The following is an 18,663-nucleotide window of genomic DNA, read 5'->3' as shown; positions in this document are numbered from 1 at the left end:
TTACAGACGCCTCTCATCTTTTTAAGTGGTGGAACTTGCACTATTGCTGACTGACTAAATACTTTTTTTCCCCACTGTATAATTTAGGTAGAACAAAACTAGAGCAGAATGGGAGAAGTTTCTCAAAGTGAACTACATGATCTCTGCTCTTATTATTCTGGAGTCAATTGGAAAATTATTCAAATAAATATCTAAAATTTCAGTGATATACAAATTTATAAATACAAAAATTGCTCACGTGTCTCTTCATATTTTTTATCTTCTCTCTTTCAATTCTCCAGAATTATCTCCTTTTTATACTAATTTCTTCCTCGTTCTCCATCTAGATGTCATTCTCTTTGTCCACATCCTTCTCTTCCTCGAAGTTAGCCTCCTCATTCACCACTACCTCCGCCTCCTTGACGATAACCAGCTCTCTCCATCTCCTCCTCTGATATTATCCTTCTCATTCGCCACCATTTCCTTCTCCTCCTCTATGTTATCTTCTTGATTCTAAACCTCATTCACCACCTTCACCACCTTCTCCTCCTCCTGATTCTCCATCTCCTTCTCTTCCTCGATTCTGTCCTCCACTCTGTTCATCACATTCTTCTCTTCCTTAAAGTTATCCTCCTCTCTTCTCCACCTCTTCCTTTCATTTCTTGATATTATCCTCCTATTGATCCTTCTCCTCCTCAGTATTATCCTTCTCTTTATCCACCATCTCATTCTCCTTCTCAATGTAATCCTTCTCTTTCTCTATCACATCGTTCTTTTCCATGATGTTATCCTCCTGATTCTTCACCTTATTCTCTTCTCAACAATAATCTTCTCATTCTCCACCAACTCCTTCTTGATGTTATCTTCCTCTGTATCCACAACCTCCTCAAAGTTATCCCAATCTCTGTCCATCACCTCCTTCTTCTTACCGATGTTATCCTTCTCTTTCTCAACCACCTCCTTTTCCTCCTCCACCTCCTTCTCCTCCTCGATGTTATCCTCCTGAATGTCGACCACCTTCTTCTCTTCCTCACTGTTATCCTTCTCATTCTCCAAAACCTTCTTCTCCTCAATGCTATTTTCCCCTATATCCACCATCTCCTTCACCTCCTCGATGTTATCCTTCTCTTTCTCCATGTATTCATTCTGGAGTCTGAGCCACGTGCAGAAATCCCAGCTTCAGCTGCTATCACTGAGGTTATTAATGGTCATCTGAGGAAGGTTCCGCTGCTGAATACACTTGGGCAAATCATCAAGGTCAGCTGCTGGCAGCTCCTGTGTGATCACTGACCAATGACTTCCCCGATGTCCTTGATGGGAGACGAGTCTGGAGACGCTGCAGCCACAGGAGCAGGTTTAGGCCACGCAGGTTTCTCACAGTCATAAGGGGAACATGCAGCCTGGGGTTGTCCAGTTGAAAAATGGCTCCTGGGACACTACTGGTTCCACGACCAAATCAATGTAACGCCAACCAGTTAATGCACCTGCAATAAAAACTAGAGAGGTCTGGCTACTGTACATTATGCTCCCCACACCATAATCCTGGTAGTTGTTCCCTTGCAAAGGCCTCTTTCTGGCATTGTCCATGTGGTCCTAAGATCAACCTACAGTTATCATTGCGTCCAAGAAAAAAGAAAACTCATCGCTGAAGAGGACAGACCTCCATTACAACCTTCATACATGTTTTGCTCTGCATCACGATAGCCTTTGAGAGCCGTGGAGTGAGATCAACGAAAAGTCCTTCACAAGGAAATGTCGGTGACCAGAAAAATGCCCAAGGAAAATTGCCCACAAGAAAATTGCCCACACAGAAAATTGACTACATAGAAAATTGCCAATTGCATCATCACAACGTTTCAGATCTATGATATTTGAGGTGCAAGGTGAGGATGTTCACATGATATGTGAAAAATGCCCACAGAAAATTGCCCACAGACATGAATACCCACAGGAAAACAGTAGCGAGTTATAGGTGAGATGCTCTGCAAGACAGAGAGTAGCATAGATCTATAGGTTAAATGCTCTGCAGGACAGGGGGATAGTATACATGTATAGGTGAGATGCTCTGCAGAGCTGGAGAATAATATACAATTATAGGTGAGATGCTCTGCAGGACAGAGAATAGTATAGAATTATAGGTTAAATGCTCTGCAGGATCGGGGATAGTATACAGGTATAGGTGAGATGCTCAGCAGGGCAGGAGAATAATATACAATTATAGGTGAGATGCTCTGCAGGACAGAGAATAGTATAGAATTATAGGTTAAATGCTCTGCAGGATCGGGGATAGTATACAGGTATAGGTGAGATGCTCTGCAGGGCAGGAGAATAATATAGAATTCTAGGTGAGATGCTCTGCAGGACAGAGAATAGTATAGAATTATAGGTTAAATGCTCTGCAGGATCGGGGATAGTATACAGGTATAGGTGAGATGCTCTGCAGGGCAGGAGAATAATATAGAATTCTAGGTGAGATGCTCTGCAGCACATTTGCTTCTGCTTTTTGAGGGCAGGAGTCATGATAATGTTCTGTTGGTTCTTGAACTACGCTGTCATCTTTTGTTTTGAGAATTGAATGGCACTCTGAAGAGCGATGCAGTCGGCATCTTCAAGTCACCGCTGCGCTGATAGTATGAAATGCAAGATATTCAAACCCCAAGTAAATCATAACGTTGTTGTTCCTCTGGCTAGAATACTTTAGATGAACTCAAAATACACTTTTATTGAAAAGAAATTAAAAAATATAGGGATAGAGCTATTAAAGTACATGCTTTAACAAGCCAAAACACAATTGGCTGGCACCGCAGGAAAGTCATTGTTCACTGGGGTTGGACCAAAAGGAATGACAGGATTGCCAATTGGAAACAATGGGGGTGGGGAACATGTGAATAATGTCAACAAGGAAAGCCCGGTGACTTCCATGGGCTCCATTGAAATACAATACAGCACAACACAGGCAGCAAAGCAAATGCAGGATGGATTTCACCACAGGTCTCTGGGCCCAGCTTACTTCTCCCGGTTCTACAGGTTCGGTTCACTCACACCTAGTCCCAGAGGACAGATTCTGTTCTTACGCGCTGTCAGTCCACGCTCAGTGTGGTGTGTATGGGCCTAGAGACCCTTCATCATACCCATTCTGCATTTTCTTTCATCCTATGCCTGCCTACACCTGCAGTATATGTGTGTGATACATAACTATGTAGGAGCCATTCACTCTTAGGCTATGTGCCACGTATGCAGAAAATTCCTGACAAAAAAACGGACTCCTTCCCAGAAAACGCGCGTTTTTGACGCAATTTTTGCCGCAATTTTTTTCCGGAGCATCCCCAGTCTCATAGAATATAGTTAGAAATGCGGATTTTTCAGCAAAATTAATGAGCATGCTGTGTTTTTTACCGCAATGCGCTTTTTTCACGTAAAAAAAGCGCATCAATATGCACAAAAAGTGCGGAATTCATTCAAATGAATGAGATGCTTCTTGTAAGCATTTTTTTTAAGCGTTTTTGCCAGTAAAAACGCTTACGTGTACACACACCCTTACTCTTGGTAGTCATAAGTGGACAGGGAAGGAAGTGCAGGCGCCAGATTCACTGCCACTGAAATCAATGGGAGAGCGGCGCTGCTCTGGCACTTCCAGCTCCTGTGTTGGTCAGTGACATCACTATGGAGACACATGGGTCAGTGGGTGCTCTTGTCTGCTGACCTGGCTGTCTTTCGAGAGCCCGCAAAAACCAGGGCTCATCCCACTGATCACCCGCACTCGATCTCCACTGGTAGAAGACTACTCATTCACCAACAGAAAAAAACAGAGGTGCAACGATTGTTTTGAAGGCCATGAGCAGGCACGGGGGTACAGATGCCTGCTTCTGCTGGATCTCTGTCCTCACTGAAGACGCAGATCCAGATGACATGCATGGTGTTGCAGAGACTCGTCGGGTCCCTGCACTGCGATACATGCTGCACTGCAACATATGCAGTGGCTGTGAGCTGACGCCGGCGGTGCAGCCACAGGGAGCGGCGCATGACAATGGCGCACACTCCGATGTCAGCTGCCGGGCTGTGCGGTGGATACAAAAGACACTGGGTGACGTGGGAGCAGAGGAAAGGTGAGTAGAATGTTTTTGTTTTTAATTATGCATTAGGGGCAGAACGGGGACACATACACTAGGATTGGGGACCATGTAAACCAGGATGGGGACATATATACCAGGAAGTGGGCATATATACCAGGACGGAGACCATTTGGACCATACATACCAGGATGGGGACCATATATACCAGCATTGGGACATATACTGCATGCCAGGATGCGGACATATTCACCAGGATTATGGGCATATATACCAGGATGGGGGACATTTTACTACAGAATGAAAGGGGCAATTCATAAGTCTTTATAGAATTTAGAACACTACAGGGGCCCATACATCTGACCAATGTGTGTGTGTGGGGGGGGCAGGTCCAAATTTGGCACTGGGGCCCATCGGACTTCAGTTACACTACATTTTCAGCAAGTACACAAGGTGGTACAAGTGGCAGAATCTCACCATTCTGCTGTGCCTTCTGGGCTTCCAGGAACATCTATCTCTGCCAGCAGCTCCCTGCTTTTGGTGGGCTCCCACTGAGATGATAATGTATTAGATGTGACCTGCAGTCCCATGTAACTCCACAGATAACACAGTGATACTTTTGTGAGTACTGATAGCAGTGATGGCTCCTCTGGACCACACTGCTTCTGGTTCTGCTTGTGCTGCTGTTTTGGGCTGGTGGGAGGAGTAAGGCAGAATCAGTGAGAGATGAGAGCAGACTATATCTATTGCTGATAATGACAGACTGCTACAAACACAGATCTTCATTTTTGCAGTTTTGCACTAGATCAACTGTAAATCACAAGTTAATCACATATCATGTGAACATCCTCACCTTGCACCTCAAAAATCTTGGATCTTAAACTTTTTGATGCTGCAATTGGCAATTTTCTGTGTGGGCAATTTTCCTGTGGGCATTTTTCAGGGAACCGGAAATGTCACACCGGTCTTACTGCTGTCAGTCTGGTTTGGGGTGGCAAAATGTATTCAATATAGCAGGAATGACATTATCAGTACAGTGTCTGACTTGTAAAGGCTGGAGGCCCTTTCAGGGTTGGGGACCTCAGGCCATTGCTCAGTTTTGCCCTCCCTAATGTTGGCTCTGCCTGTAATTTTGGTGGTATTTTCCTAAAAACTACCCATACCAAGGCAAAAAATGTCTGAGCCGCTAGCAGTAGCAGCACCACCTGGCAGCAGCCGTCCCAGCACTAATACAGGTCGCACTTGGCTAATTTGCCTTTAACAATCCAACTGATATGGTTTGGGATGATGGATGCGGAGTGAAAGTAAGCAGCCGACAAGAGCTCTGAACCTCCGGGAACTCCTTCAGGACTATTGGAAGCAGGTTCCAGGTGACTACATGATGAAGCTGTCAGCTTTCAGCTGGGGCCAAATTACAGCTGCCGTTCTCTATGGAGAATGGAGGAGTGAAGAACAAAGAAAACAAAGCTAGATAGATGTGAGGAGCAAAGCAAAAGAGATAGATGATGAGCCTGCTTTCTAGTAAGTGTTTTATAATCAGAGTGGAAGGGGTGTATTCTGAACAATCTAAGATGTAATATACAGGGGCTTCTCACAAAATCAGAATATCATCAAAAAGTTAACTTATTTCAGTTCTTCGAAACAAAAAGTGAGTCTCCTACATTCTATAGAGTCATTACACACAGAGTGATCTATTTCACGTGTTTATTTCTGGTAATGTTGATGATTATGGCTTACAGACAATGAAAGCCCAAAAGTCATTATCTCAGTAAATTAGAATACTTTATAACACCAGCTTGAAAAAGGATTTTAAAATCAGAAATGTTGTCCTACTGAAATGTATGATCAGTAAATGCCCTCAATACTTGGTCGGGGCTCCTTATGCATCAATTACTGCATCAATGCGGCGTGGCATGGAGGCGATCAGCCTGTGGCACTGCTGAGGAGTTATGGAAGCCCAGGTTGCTTTGATAGCAGCCTTCAGCTCGTCTACATTGTTGGGTCTGGTGTCTCTCATCTTCCTCTTGACAATACTCCATAGATTCTCTATGGGGTTAAGGTCAGGTGAGTTTGCTGCCAATCAAGCACAGTGATACTGTTGTGTGTAAACCAGGTATTGGTACTTTTGGCAGTGTGGACAGGGGCCAAGTCCTGCAGGAGAATGAAATTTCCATCTTCAAAAAGCTTGTCGGCAGGGGGAGCATGAAGAGCTCTAAAATATCCTGGTAGACGGCTGCGCTGACTTTGGTCTTGATAAAACACAGTGGACCTACACCAGCAGATGACATGGCCTCCCCAAACCATCACTGAATGTGGAAACTCCACACAAGACCTCCAGCAGCTTGGATTGTGGCCTCTCCACTCTTCTTCCAGACCTTGATTTCCAAATGAAATGCAAAATTTACTTTCATCTGAAAACAACACCTTGGACCACTGAGCAACAGTCCAGTTCTTTTTCTCCTTGGCCCAGGTAAGACACTTCTGGCGTTGTCTATTGGTCATGAGTCGGTGACACAAGGAATGCGACACTTGTAGCCCTTGTCCTGGAGACGTCTGTGTGTAGTGGCTCTTGAAGCAATGACTCCAGCAGCAGTCCACTCCTTGTGAATCTCCCCCAAAATTTTGAATGGCTTTTTCTTAACAATCCTTTCCAGGCTGCAGTTATCCAGGTTGCTTGTGCACCTTTTTCTACCTCACTTTTTCCTTCCACTCAACCTTCCATTAATATCCTTGGATACAGAACTCTGTGAACAGCCGGCTTCTTTAGCAATGACCTTTTGTGGCTTCTCCTCCTTGTGGAGAGTGTCAGTGACTGCCTTCTGGACATCTGTCAGGTCAGCAGTCTTCCCCATGATTGTGGAGCCTACTGAAACAGACTAAGGGACCTTTATAAAAGCTTAGGAAACATTTGCAGGTGACTTTTGCTAATTATTCTAATTTACTTAGATAATGACTTTTGGGCTTTCATTGGCTGTAAGCCATAATCATCAACATTAACAGATATAAACACGTGAAATAGATCACTCGGTGTGTAATGACTATAGAATAGAGGAGAGTCACTTTTTGTATTGAACTGAAATAAATTCACTTTTTGATGATATTCTAATTTTGTGAGAAGCCACTGTACATTCCAGGTGTTTGTATACTACTTGTTTCCATATTGTGCTCTTTGTGATTTTGCCGCCTTCAGTCTGAGTCTTCAATGTGCACACTCCAATAAGAACAAGGAAACCACTATACGAACAGTTGTGTCCAGACTCAATACTGAAAATACCAAGCAGAAAAGTTGTACATTTTCTATAATGAATTATGTCACTGCAGGATTTTCACAAATGGGAGAAAGAAATCAAAAATAGAAACGTAAAAAAAAAATCATATAAATGAAATTTTTATTTAAAAAAATGTCCAGGTATCAAATGAAACCGGAGAACGTCCCAGCATTTTTAAAAAATATATAGAAATTTGAACAGAATTATTAAATTACCGTACAAACAATAAAACGAGATCGATCTATTTACATGAATGTCGGAAATAAATAGGTAAATAAAAAACAAAAGTTTTAGGGATTTTCCACTTTTGGAAGCCCCCGGTGATCAGAATCAGGGGAATGTATCTTTCTCTATACACCCTTCTCGCCTGTATCTCCCAACTTCTGATCCCAAAACCCCAGAAATATGAAGGATTTGGGTGGAGTAAAGCCAAAAACATACATTCAGCCGTCTCTGGCCTGGAATGGGCCCGTGAACACGGACACTGCAATGTTTTTTGAGCCTTGCATGTTCTGGCCGACTAAGGGGTATTCCCATCTCCAAGTAGTAGGTGTAATAATATTAGTATGAGCAAATATCTCCAATTAGAAATGTAGTATAGTTCTCCTGATTAGCTACAGTATGTCGCTTACTCTATGTGCAGGGCATTACAGTAGCTTAGGTATCCATGGTTACGACCACTCATATAGTGGCAGTAAGTAAGTTAATTAGATGGCAGTGGTAGTAACTATGGATACCTAAGCTACTGCAATGCTCGGGACATGCGGCAAACTACATAGCGAATCAGAAGAACTACACTACATTTCTAATTGGAGGTATTTGCTAATATTATTATTATTATTACACCTACTACATATTGGGATAGGATCTTGGATATGGAAATACCCCTTTAAGCCTCTACTCCAGTCACACCCAAAGTTGCATCAAAAATTTTCCTGAGTGCCAACTGGAATGTGCAGATTTATAGACGACTGATCAATAAAGACGGGGGATGAATCAGCTGTATTTCTAATATGGCCATTGAGGGGTCGGGTTAATAATTTATAAGAGGATTTTGTCCAAAAGTAGAAAACCCCTTTACAATCTGTCCGTCCCTATAAAATCCTTTATAACATGTTCATTACAAAACTGGAATGTAACACTGGCAGTAAAAAGGTACAATAGTAAAAAGTGGAATAAATACCTTTTATCCTGCCTCCTCGTATCTCATGGGTGAAGGGTCCCCCATATACACCTTATAAAGAAGACTGTGATCGTCAGGCAGAGTGTCCAGAGCACCCTCACTGACAGCTGAGGCTGACTGACAGCAGTCACTGCCATTCCCCTGACTGTCAGCTACGGCTGACTGACAGCAGTCTCTGCCATTCCCCTGACTGACAGCTGCGGATGACTGACAGCCGTCTCTGCCATTCCCCTGACTGACAGCTGCGGATGACTGACAGCAGTCACTGCCATTCCGCTGACTGACAGCAGTCATTGCCATTCCGCTGACTGACAGCTGAGGCTGACTGACAGCCGTCTCTGCCATTCCCCTGACTGACAGCTGCGGATGACTGACAGCAGTCACTGCCATTCCGCTGACTGACAGCAGTCATTGCCATTCCCCTGACTGACAGCTGAGGCTGACTGACAGCAGTCTCTGCCATTCCCCTGACTGACAGCTGCAGCTGACAGAGCAGTCGCTGCCATTCCCCTGACTGACAGCAGTCACTGCCATTCCCCTGACTGACACATGTGGCTGACTGACAGCAGTCACTGCCATTCCCCTGACTGACAGCTGCAGCTGACTAACAGCAGTCATTGCCATTCCCCTGACTGACAGCTGAGGCTGACTGACAGCAGTCTCTGCCATTCCCCTGACTAACAGCTGCAGCTGACAGAGCAGTCACTGCCATTCCCCTGACTGACACCTGTGGCTGGCTGACAGCAGTCACTGCCATTCCCGTGTGAATAATAAAGTAACTTGGCACTCAACTGAATGATCCTTTTTGAAAATAAGTTTTTATTGTGGCAGTCACAAAGGACGTTTCGGCCTACAATTGACAGCTGAGGCTGACTGACAGCAGTCACTGCCATTCCCCTGACTGACAGCAGTCACTGCCATTCCGCTGACTGACAGCTGCGGCTGACTGACAACAGTCACTGCCATTCCCCTGACTGAAAGCTGCAGCTGACTAACAGCAGTCATTGCCATTCCCCTGACTGACAGCTGAGGCTGACTGACAGCAGTCTCTACCATTCCCCTGGCTGACAGCTGCAGCTGACAGAGTAGTCACTGCCATTCTCATGACTGACAGCAGTCATTGCCATTCCCCTGACTGACACCTGCGGCTGACTGACAGCAGTCACTGCCATTCCCCTGACTGTCAGCTGCGGATGACTGACAGCAGTCACTGCCATTCCCATGACTGACACTGTGCCATTAGTCAGATGTTTCCACCAATAAATGTAGATGAAGATTCCCAGTAAGATGTCCTGGACGTCATGGGTCTATTTTGTCTCTGGTGGGGTTTTGTAACCCTAGACAACCAGGAATATTAGACTTTACCCCATAAATATCTGACACAACCTGGAATAATAGATAATCACCCTAGACCATCAGGAATACAAGAAATTACCAACTAAGTCATCCTAAACTTCAGGGATATTAAGAATTTAACCCCAAATACTCCAAGACCAAGAAAAGTAGACCATAAAGGATTTTTGATATTAACCAGAAAACTACTCTATACCTTCAGGGATACTAGATAATAAATTTGAAAGCCCTAAAGCATCATAGACTACCAAGAATATTTAGATTTGGACCCCTGACCATCCTACACTATTAAGGAGAGTGGATTTCAATGGCAGTCCCTACTCTAGACCAGCTGGGTTGTTTGGTATTAATTGTAAAATCATTATAAACCAACAGTGATAATAAATATTACATGTGAAATCCCTCCAGATCTTCATGAATATTGGCTTTTGACCCGTTAATCACCCTACAGCCCCATATACGTAAAACCTTTCTAACCCACCAGGGATAATAAATATTACATGTGAAATCCCTCCAGAACTTCAAAAATATTAATTTTCACCCCTTAATCACCCTAGACCACCATAAACACTAAGTATTACCCATACACCTCTAGACATTCAAAAATATTAACACTTTTATCACCCTAGTCCACGATGGATACAAGATATTAAACAAGAAACCCATCCAGACGCCTAGGCCTTCGAGGGTAATATAGGATAATGGATTCACTGCTAATCCCTTAATCATTCTGGACCACCAGGGATACTAAGTATTAAAAGCAAAACTACTATACACCACTAGAGATATTAGGTAGCAACTGCAAAACACTCTAAGCCACCAAGGATACTACATTTTAAATCGCTTTTTACGTTCTAAACCACTCAAGACCCTCAAGAATAATAAATTTAGACCCCTGATCATCCAATACTACCAAGGATAATGGATTTCAATAGTAATCCCTAGTCCAGACCAGCAGAGATACTAGCTAATACCCATTAAACTACGCTAAACTGCCAGGGGCATTAGGTATTGTCGAATAAATCAGCCTAAAATATTAGATTCATGGAAAAAGAATCTATACAGATCGTATCACTGTAGACCATCAGGGATACTAGGTATTTACAGCAAAACCCCTCTAGACCACCAGGGATATTACAGGAAAGAGTATATGAGACAGGACCACCCTCAAGCGTACATCTCCTCTAAATGAATCATGGTCTTAGCAGCATTTCAGAAATACTGATTCTTTAACATTCATATAAACGGACAAGAGAAAAAAAAATCTACATTAAAAAAGCTGTCAGTCTAATTAACAATTCCTTGCTGTAAAACAGAAAGTAACAGGATTTTAGCTTCTGATCTTTACATAGTTGTATCCAGTGACAGCAAGCAGAAAATAACGAGATGAATGGAAACACAAAGTCTATTAGAAACTCTCTGCTTCCATCATACAACGATTACCCATTAGGACGGGACTACAATGTCACCCTGGCTCCAACACACATCGCCTTTAGCTGATGGCCACATGGCACTAATACAGATGTGAATGTGGCTGCAGAAGTGAGAGCGAGCTGCTGTGACAGCAAGGGATGGAACAGATGAGAGAGCGAGCTGCTGTGACAGCAAGGGATGGAACAGATGAGAGAGCGAGCTGCTGTGACAGCAAGGGATGGAACAGATGAGAGAGCGAGCTGCTGTGACAGCGAGAGATGGAACAGATGAGAGAGCGAGCTGCTGTGACAGCGAGAGATGGAACAGATGAGAGAGCAAGCTGCTGTGACAGCAAGGGATGGAACAGATGAGAGAGCGAGCTGCTGTGACAGCAAGGGATGGAGCAGATGAGAGAGCGAGCTGCTGTGACAGCAAGGGATGGAACAGATGAGAGAGCGAGCTGCTGTGACAGCGAGAGATGGAACAGATGAGAGAGCGAGCTGCTGTGACAGCGAGAGATGGAACAGATGAGAGAGCAAGCTGCTGTGACAGCAAGGGATGGAACAGATGAGAGAGCGAGCTTCTGTGAAAGCAAGGGATGGAACAGATGAGAGAGCGAGCTGCTGTGACAGCAAGAGATGGAACAGATGAGAGAGCGAGCTGCTGTGACAGCAAGGGATGGAACAGATGAGAGAGCGAGCTGCTGTGACAGCAAGGGATGGAACAGATGAGAGAGCGAGCTGCTGTGACAGCGAGAGATGGAACAGATGAGAGAGCGAGCTGCTGTGACAGCAAGGGATGGAACAGATGAGAGAGCGAGCTGCTGTGACAGCGAGAGATGGAACAGATGAGAGAGCGAGCTGCTGTGACAGCAAGGGATGGAGCACATGAGAGAACGAGCTGCTGTGACAGCGAGAGATGGAGCAGATGAAAGAGTGAGCTGTTATGACAGCGAGAGATGGCACAAATGTGAAAGCGAACTGCTGTGGCAGCGAGAGATGGAGAAGATGTGAAAGCGAGCTGGAGCAGATGAGGGAGCGAGCTGCTGTGACAGCGAGAGATGGAGCAGATTAGAGTGATCTGTTGTGACAGCGAGAGATGGAGCACATGAGAGGGCAAGCTGCAGTGACAGCGAGAGATGGAGCAGATGAGAGAGCTGTTGTGACAGCGAGAGTTGGAGCAGGTGAGAGCGCAAGCTGCTATGACAGTGAGAGATAGAGAAGATGAGAGAGCGAGCTGCTGTGGCAGTGAGAGATAGAGAAGATGAGAGAGCGAGCTGCTGTGGCAGTGAGAGATAGAGAAGATGAGAGAGCGAGCTGCTGTGGCAGTGAGAGATAGAGAAGATGAGAGAGCGAGCTGCTGTGGCAGTGAGAGATGGAACAGATGCGATTATGGTGCGATGTGACGATGCCATAGTGCAATCTTTAGCTGAGTAACGTGTGTCGCAGCCAGTGTGCTCGTGTAACCCTGCGCTTATGTACAGAAAACCTGAAACCACAGTCAGTTGTAGTTCCCGATCTCATGCAGCTCAGGACAGAACCAGATATCTGCAATCACACAGGTACTACAAGTCCTGCCATTACCGCCATGAGGATGATGATATATGGGGAAGAACCAGGCAGTCCAGCCCCAACGTTGTACCTATTCCCACCCCTCCTGCCGCCCCTCCCTCTGCCGCCTGCACCCCTCGTCTTGTCTTTGCTGGGTCGCTCCTTTCTTTCTCCACCGCCTTCCTGGACTTTGATAGCAGGTTTCTCTGTTACAGGGTCCACTTCGCCTGAGCCCCCACTGCCTTCATCATCTAACAGAGAAAGGAAGAACATACAAACGTTACACTATTTTACAACACAATACAACCAGTATATTACGCTGTATATCAATATATGTTTGTATGCTACATACAGTTTATTGTGGTATCAATATACTACATATGAAATCATAGAGAGCGATGTGGAAAAAGAAAATGTTTTAAATACTTTTTTCTCAACAGTGTTCACACAGGAAAAGGATTTTCCAGGGGAAATGCAGAGTGATAATGTAAACTCCCCATTAAGTATTACCTGCCTAACCCAGGAAGAAGTGCAGAACCGCCTTAGTAAGATTAAAATTGACAAATCACCAGGCCCTGATGGCATTCACCCTCGGGTATTAAGGGAGTTAAGTAATGTGATAGACAGGCCTCTATTGCTTAGATTTAAAGACTCCATAGAAACAGGGTCTGTTCCTTTTGATTGGCGGCAAGCAAATGTGGTACCAATATTCAAAAAGGGGTGTAAAAGGGAACCTGGAAACTATAGGCCGGTAAGCTTAACATCTGTTGTGGGTAAAATTTTTGAAGGGTTTCTAAGGGATACCATTATGGAATATATCAATGTTAATAAATGTTTAACTCCATATCAGGATGGATTTATGAAGGATCGCTCCTGTCAGACTAACCTGATCAGCTTCTATGAGGATGTAAGCTCTCAAATGGACCCAGGAGAATCATTGGATGTCATTTATCTCGACTTCTCTAAAGCATTTGACACTGTCCCACATAAAAGATTGGTAAGTAAGATGAGAAAGCTTGGGCTAGGGGAAAATGTGTGTAGATGGGTAGGTAGCTGGCTTAGTGATAGAAAACAAAGAGTGGTTATTAATGGGGCATCCTCAGATTGGGCCAGGGTTACTAGTGGGGGACCACAGGGTTCTGTACTGGGCCCCCTACTATTTAATATATTTATTAATGATCTAGTGGATGGCTTACACAGTAAAATATCAGTATTTGCAGATGATACAAAACTATGTAAGGTAGTTAACACAAAGGAGGACAGTTTGCAACTACAGACAGATTTGAGTAAATTGGAGAATTGGGCTGAAAAATGGCAAATGAGGTTTAACACAGATAAGTGTAAGGTTATGCACATGGGAAGGAGAAACAGATGCTACAATTACTTACCAAATGGGAAACTGCTGGGGAAATCAGACATGGAAAAAGACTTAGGCATCTTAGTCAATAAGAAGCTAAACTGGAGTGCCCAGTGTCAGGCAGCTGCCACCAAAGCAAATAGGGTCATGGGATGCATTAGAAGAGGTCTGGGGACACGAGATGAAAACATAATTCTCCCTCTGTGCAAATCACTCGTCAGACCACACTTGGAGTATTGTGTGCAATTTTGGACGCCGGTGCTCAAGAAAGACATTACTGAACTTGAAAGGGTTCAAAGGCGGGCTACTAAAATGATAAATGGAGTTGGTTCACTAGAATACCCAGAAAGGTTATCAAAATTAGGTCTATTTACTCTAGAAAAGAGAAGACTTAGGGGAGACTTAATATATACAGTATGTACAAGTATATCAAAATGAAATACAGAGATCTCTCCAATGAACTGTTTGTACCAAGGACTGTGACAAGAACAAGGGGACATTCTCTTCGTTTGGAGGAAAGACAATTTCTGCACCAGCATAGAAGAGGGTTCTTCACGGTAAGAGCAGTGAGTCTCTGGAATTCTCTTCCTGAGGAAGTGGTGATGGCCAACTCACTGAATGAATTTAAGAAAGGAATGGATGCTTTTCTTGTGAGTACCAGTATAGAAAGTTACGAATAACAGAATATTATAGGTAGATGGTTGACCCAGCTTAGGGGAAGGAATTTTTTTCCCTATGGAGAAAATTGGCTTCTACTCTGTGGGTTTTGTGCCTTCCCCAGGATCAACAATGCAGAACAGCTGCACTAAAAATAGGCTGAACTAGATGGACATAAGGTCTTCCTTCAGCCTTCAAAACTATGTTACATACAGTTTATTGTGGTTTATACAGTATATACACAGTATATAGCAGTATACACAGGTAGTCAAAATTGTTGGTACCCCCCGTTTAATGACAGAAAACCCACAATGGTGACAGAAATAACTTGAATCTGACAAAAGTAATAATAAATAAAAATCTATGAAAATGAACAAATTAAAGTCAGACATTGCTTTTCAGCCATGCGTCCACAGAATTTAAAAAAAATAAAACTCATGAAATAGGCCTGGACAGAAATGATGGTACCCCTGAAAATAATGTGACAAAAGGGACATGATAAATCACGGTGTGTTCACTAATTAGCATCACAGGTGTCTACAGTCTTGGAATCAGTGAGTGGCATGTATAGAGGCTACAGATACTCACTGTGCTGTTTGGTGACATGGTGTGTATCACACTCAGCATGGACCAGAGGAAGCGAAGGAAAGAGTTGTCTCAGGAGATTAGAAAGAAATTATAGACAAACATGTTACAGGTAAAAGTTATAAGACCATCTCCAAGCAGCTTGATGTTCTTGTGACTAGAGCTGCACATATTATTCAGAAATGTAAGCTCCATGGGACTGTAGCCAACCTCCCTGGTCGTGGCCGCAGGAGGAAAATGGATGACAAATCAAAGAGATGGATAATACGAATGGTAACAAATGAGCCCAGAAAAAGTTCTAAACAGATTAAAGGTGAACTTCAAGCTCAAGGAACATCAGTGTCAGATCGCACCTTCCGTCGTTGTATGAGCCAAAGTGGACTTCATGGGAGACGACCAAGGAGGACACCATCGTTGAAATAAACAGGATTTTGGTTGCTTACAGTAAAATCTGTTTCTCAGAGTCTTCATTGTGGGTCACAGAAACCGTGGGTGTGTGCTGCTGTCACTAGGAGGTTGACACTATGCATGAAAAAAATGTTAACTCCGCCTCCGCAGTATACACCCCTCCAACCGGCTGTACGACAATCATTTAGTGAAAAAGCAGTAGGAGGAGACATTATCATGTAAGTCATCATATATTCATTGTGAAGGGTTAAAACTAAAATCAGAGCTGAAGTTTCATTTCTCCATTTCTCTGAAGGTTTTGTTTCTCCATTTTTGTTGCTGTAAGATACTTTTTTGTAATTAGGATGAAAAAGTTCAGGCTGTCATGAAACCAGACTGTTCCCATCAGGTGCAAGATAAGGGAACCGGGGGTGTAGAACTCTGAAGAATATGCCATTATACTACTTTCTATGCTATTTGGATATGGACATATATGCAGTTTCCAGTTTTCTTGCAATATTATTGGCTTATAAAGTGAAATGATGCTATTGGTAGTTGAGAACGTGGTGGGGTGATTCTTGGGTGGAATCATATAGAGGTGCAGTCCCATTGGGGGCCCAGTGCTCGAACCGTACCTTATAAGGGACGGACACCCCGGATTGACCAGTGATTGTGACTCTCTTTATAGTCAAAATATCCTGAAATTCTGATCACTGTTAGAGTCAGGCGTGGTGAGTGATCGAAGACTGGGTAGGATACGTAACTCAGGTATATATAGATATATATAACCAGAGGTGTCCGGAGGGATAGTCTGAGACACCCTCCTCCTTTCACTGAGTACCGTGTTGAATTTTGGGTATCCCAGAGAGTGATTATTGTCCCTGTGGAACAGACGGAAACGGCCGCTTTAAAATCATGGGAGGGCGCTGTGTCCCCCAATGAAGACTCTGAGAAACAGATTTTACAGTAAGCAACCAAAATCCTGATTTCTCTTTCGTCTCATTGGGGGACACAGAAACCGTGGGACGTCCAAAAGCAGTCCCTGGGGTGGGAAAAGACAGAAACTTCCTTCAGGCCGGAGAACTCACCACTGCCGCCTGCAAGATTCTTCTGCCTAGGCTGGCGTCCACTGAAGCATAGGTATGAACCTTATAGAACCTTGAAAGGGTATGCACAGACAACCATGTGGCAGAATTGCACAACTGCATGGCTGATGCCCTGTTGTGTGCCGCCCAGGAGGCCCCCACCGCCCGCGTTGAATGGGCCTTGACCCCAGCAGGGGACACCCTGTCCTTCACCCGGTAGGCTTCCAGAATTGCCATTTTGATCCAGCGGGCAATTGTCGCCTTAGAGGCCATCAGGCCTCTTCTCACCCCACTGGGGATAACAAAGAGCGAGTCCGCCTTCCTGAAGGGAGCGGTCCTGGCCAGATAGATCCTTATCGCCCTGACCAGGTCTAGCTTATTCAAAGAATGCTTCAGAGGATGGGTTGGAGCGGGACAAAATGACGGAAGGATTATATCCTCGTTCAGGTGGAAGGCCGATACCACCTTGGGAAGAAAGTTAGGAGGAGGCCACAAAACAACCTTGTCCTGGTGCATAATTAGGAATGGAGGGCGAAAGGACAATGCCGCCAATTCTGGAACCCGCCTAATAGAGGTGATGGCTACGAGAAATACCACTTTCCAGGACAACAAAGACATGGGAGCTTCTTGGAGGGGATTGAAGGGTGAACCTGTCAAGGCTTCCAAGACCAAGTTAATTTCCCATGGAGCCACAGGGGATCTGTAAGGAGGGGCCGCATGTGCCACTCCTTGCAGAAAGGTCTTAACCTGTAAGTGGGAGGCCAAATTTCTTTGAAAAAGAATAGAGAGAGCAGATACCTGGTCTTTCAAGGAACTTAGGGCGAAACCACCATCTAACCCTGCCTGGAGAAAGGCTAGGACATATGGCAGGGAACAGGGCATAGATGTGATGAGATTAGACTCACACCAGCCAAAATAGGCCTTCCAGGCTCGATAATAGACCCTGGAAGAGGAAGGCTTCCTAGCCTGAATCATTGCATTAATGACTCGGTCCAAAAAACCTGCTGCTCTCAGTATTGTGGTTTCAACGGCCATGCCGCCAAATTGAGCAACCGAGAATTCGGGTGGTAAAACAGCCCCTGAGCCAGGAGATCTGGTCTGTCGGGGAGTCTCCAGGGGGTGCCTGTGAGAAGATTGATAATTTCTACGAACCAGGCCCTCCTGGGCCATTACAGGGCGATCAATATGACCAGCACCCCTTCCGCCTTGATCTTCTTTAGCAGTCTGGGCAGGAGAGGAAGGGGAGGGAACAGGTAAGGGAGTCTGAACTGTGTCCAGGGAATGACCAGCGCGTCGACCCCTATTGCTAGAGGATCGCTGTATCTTGAGACAAACTGTTGGACCCTCCTGTTCTGTCGCGATGCCAAGAGGTCCACATCTGGAGTCCCCCATAGCTGGCATATCTGACGGAACACGTCCTGGTGTAAGGACCATTCCCCTGCCCCGAGCCCCTCCCAACTGAGGAAGTCGGCGGCCGTGTTGTCTGTGCCGGGAATGTAAACTGCCGAAATTGCCGGAATTGCGGTTTCTGCCCAGTTGAAGATTCTGGATACCTCGGCCAGTGCCCGGGGGACTTCTGGTTCCCCCTTGGTGATTGATGTATGCCACCACCGTGGCATTGTCCATTTGAATCCGGACTGGCTGGTTGTTGAGGTATCTTTCCCAATGTAGAAGTGCTAGAAAGACTGCCCTCAGTTCTAGAATATTGATTGATAGTGAGGATTCTTGCCTCGACCATCGTCCCTGGACCGTCAGGTGGCGGAATACCGCACCCC

General features: G+C 44.7%; 1 protein-coding gene across 1 annotated transcript in view; it reads right to left on the bottom strand.

Moving 5' to 3' along the window:
• Nucleotides 1-7,421: 7,421 nt before the first annotated feature.
• Nucleotides 7,422-18,663, bottom strand: part of GPC2 (glypican 2) — a 54,664-nt gene continuing 43,422 nt past the window's right edge. The window contains exon 11 of the mRNA XM_073551659.1: nucleotides 7,422-13,068. Coding sequence (XP_073407760.1) covers nucleotides 12,821-13,068 — 248 coding nt within the window. The 3' untranslated portion in view covers nucleotides 7,422-12,820. The remainder of the gene's footprint in view (nucleotides 13,069-18,663) is intronic.

Source organism: Dendrobates tinctorius, unplaced genomic scaffold (assembly GCF_039654945.1).
Source record: "Dendrobates tinctorius isolate UK_male_01 unplaced genomic scaffold, ASM3965494v1 ptg000178l, whole genome shotgun sequence".
NCBI lineage: Eukaryota > Metazoa > Chordata > Amphibia > Anura > Dendrobatidae > Dendrobates > Dendrobates tinctorius.
The sequence above is the reverse complement of the archived record's forward strand: the minus strand, read 5'-3'. Positions and strand labels throughout refer to the sequence as shown.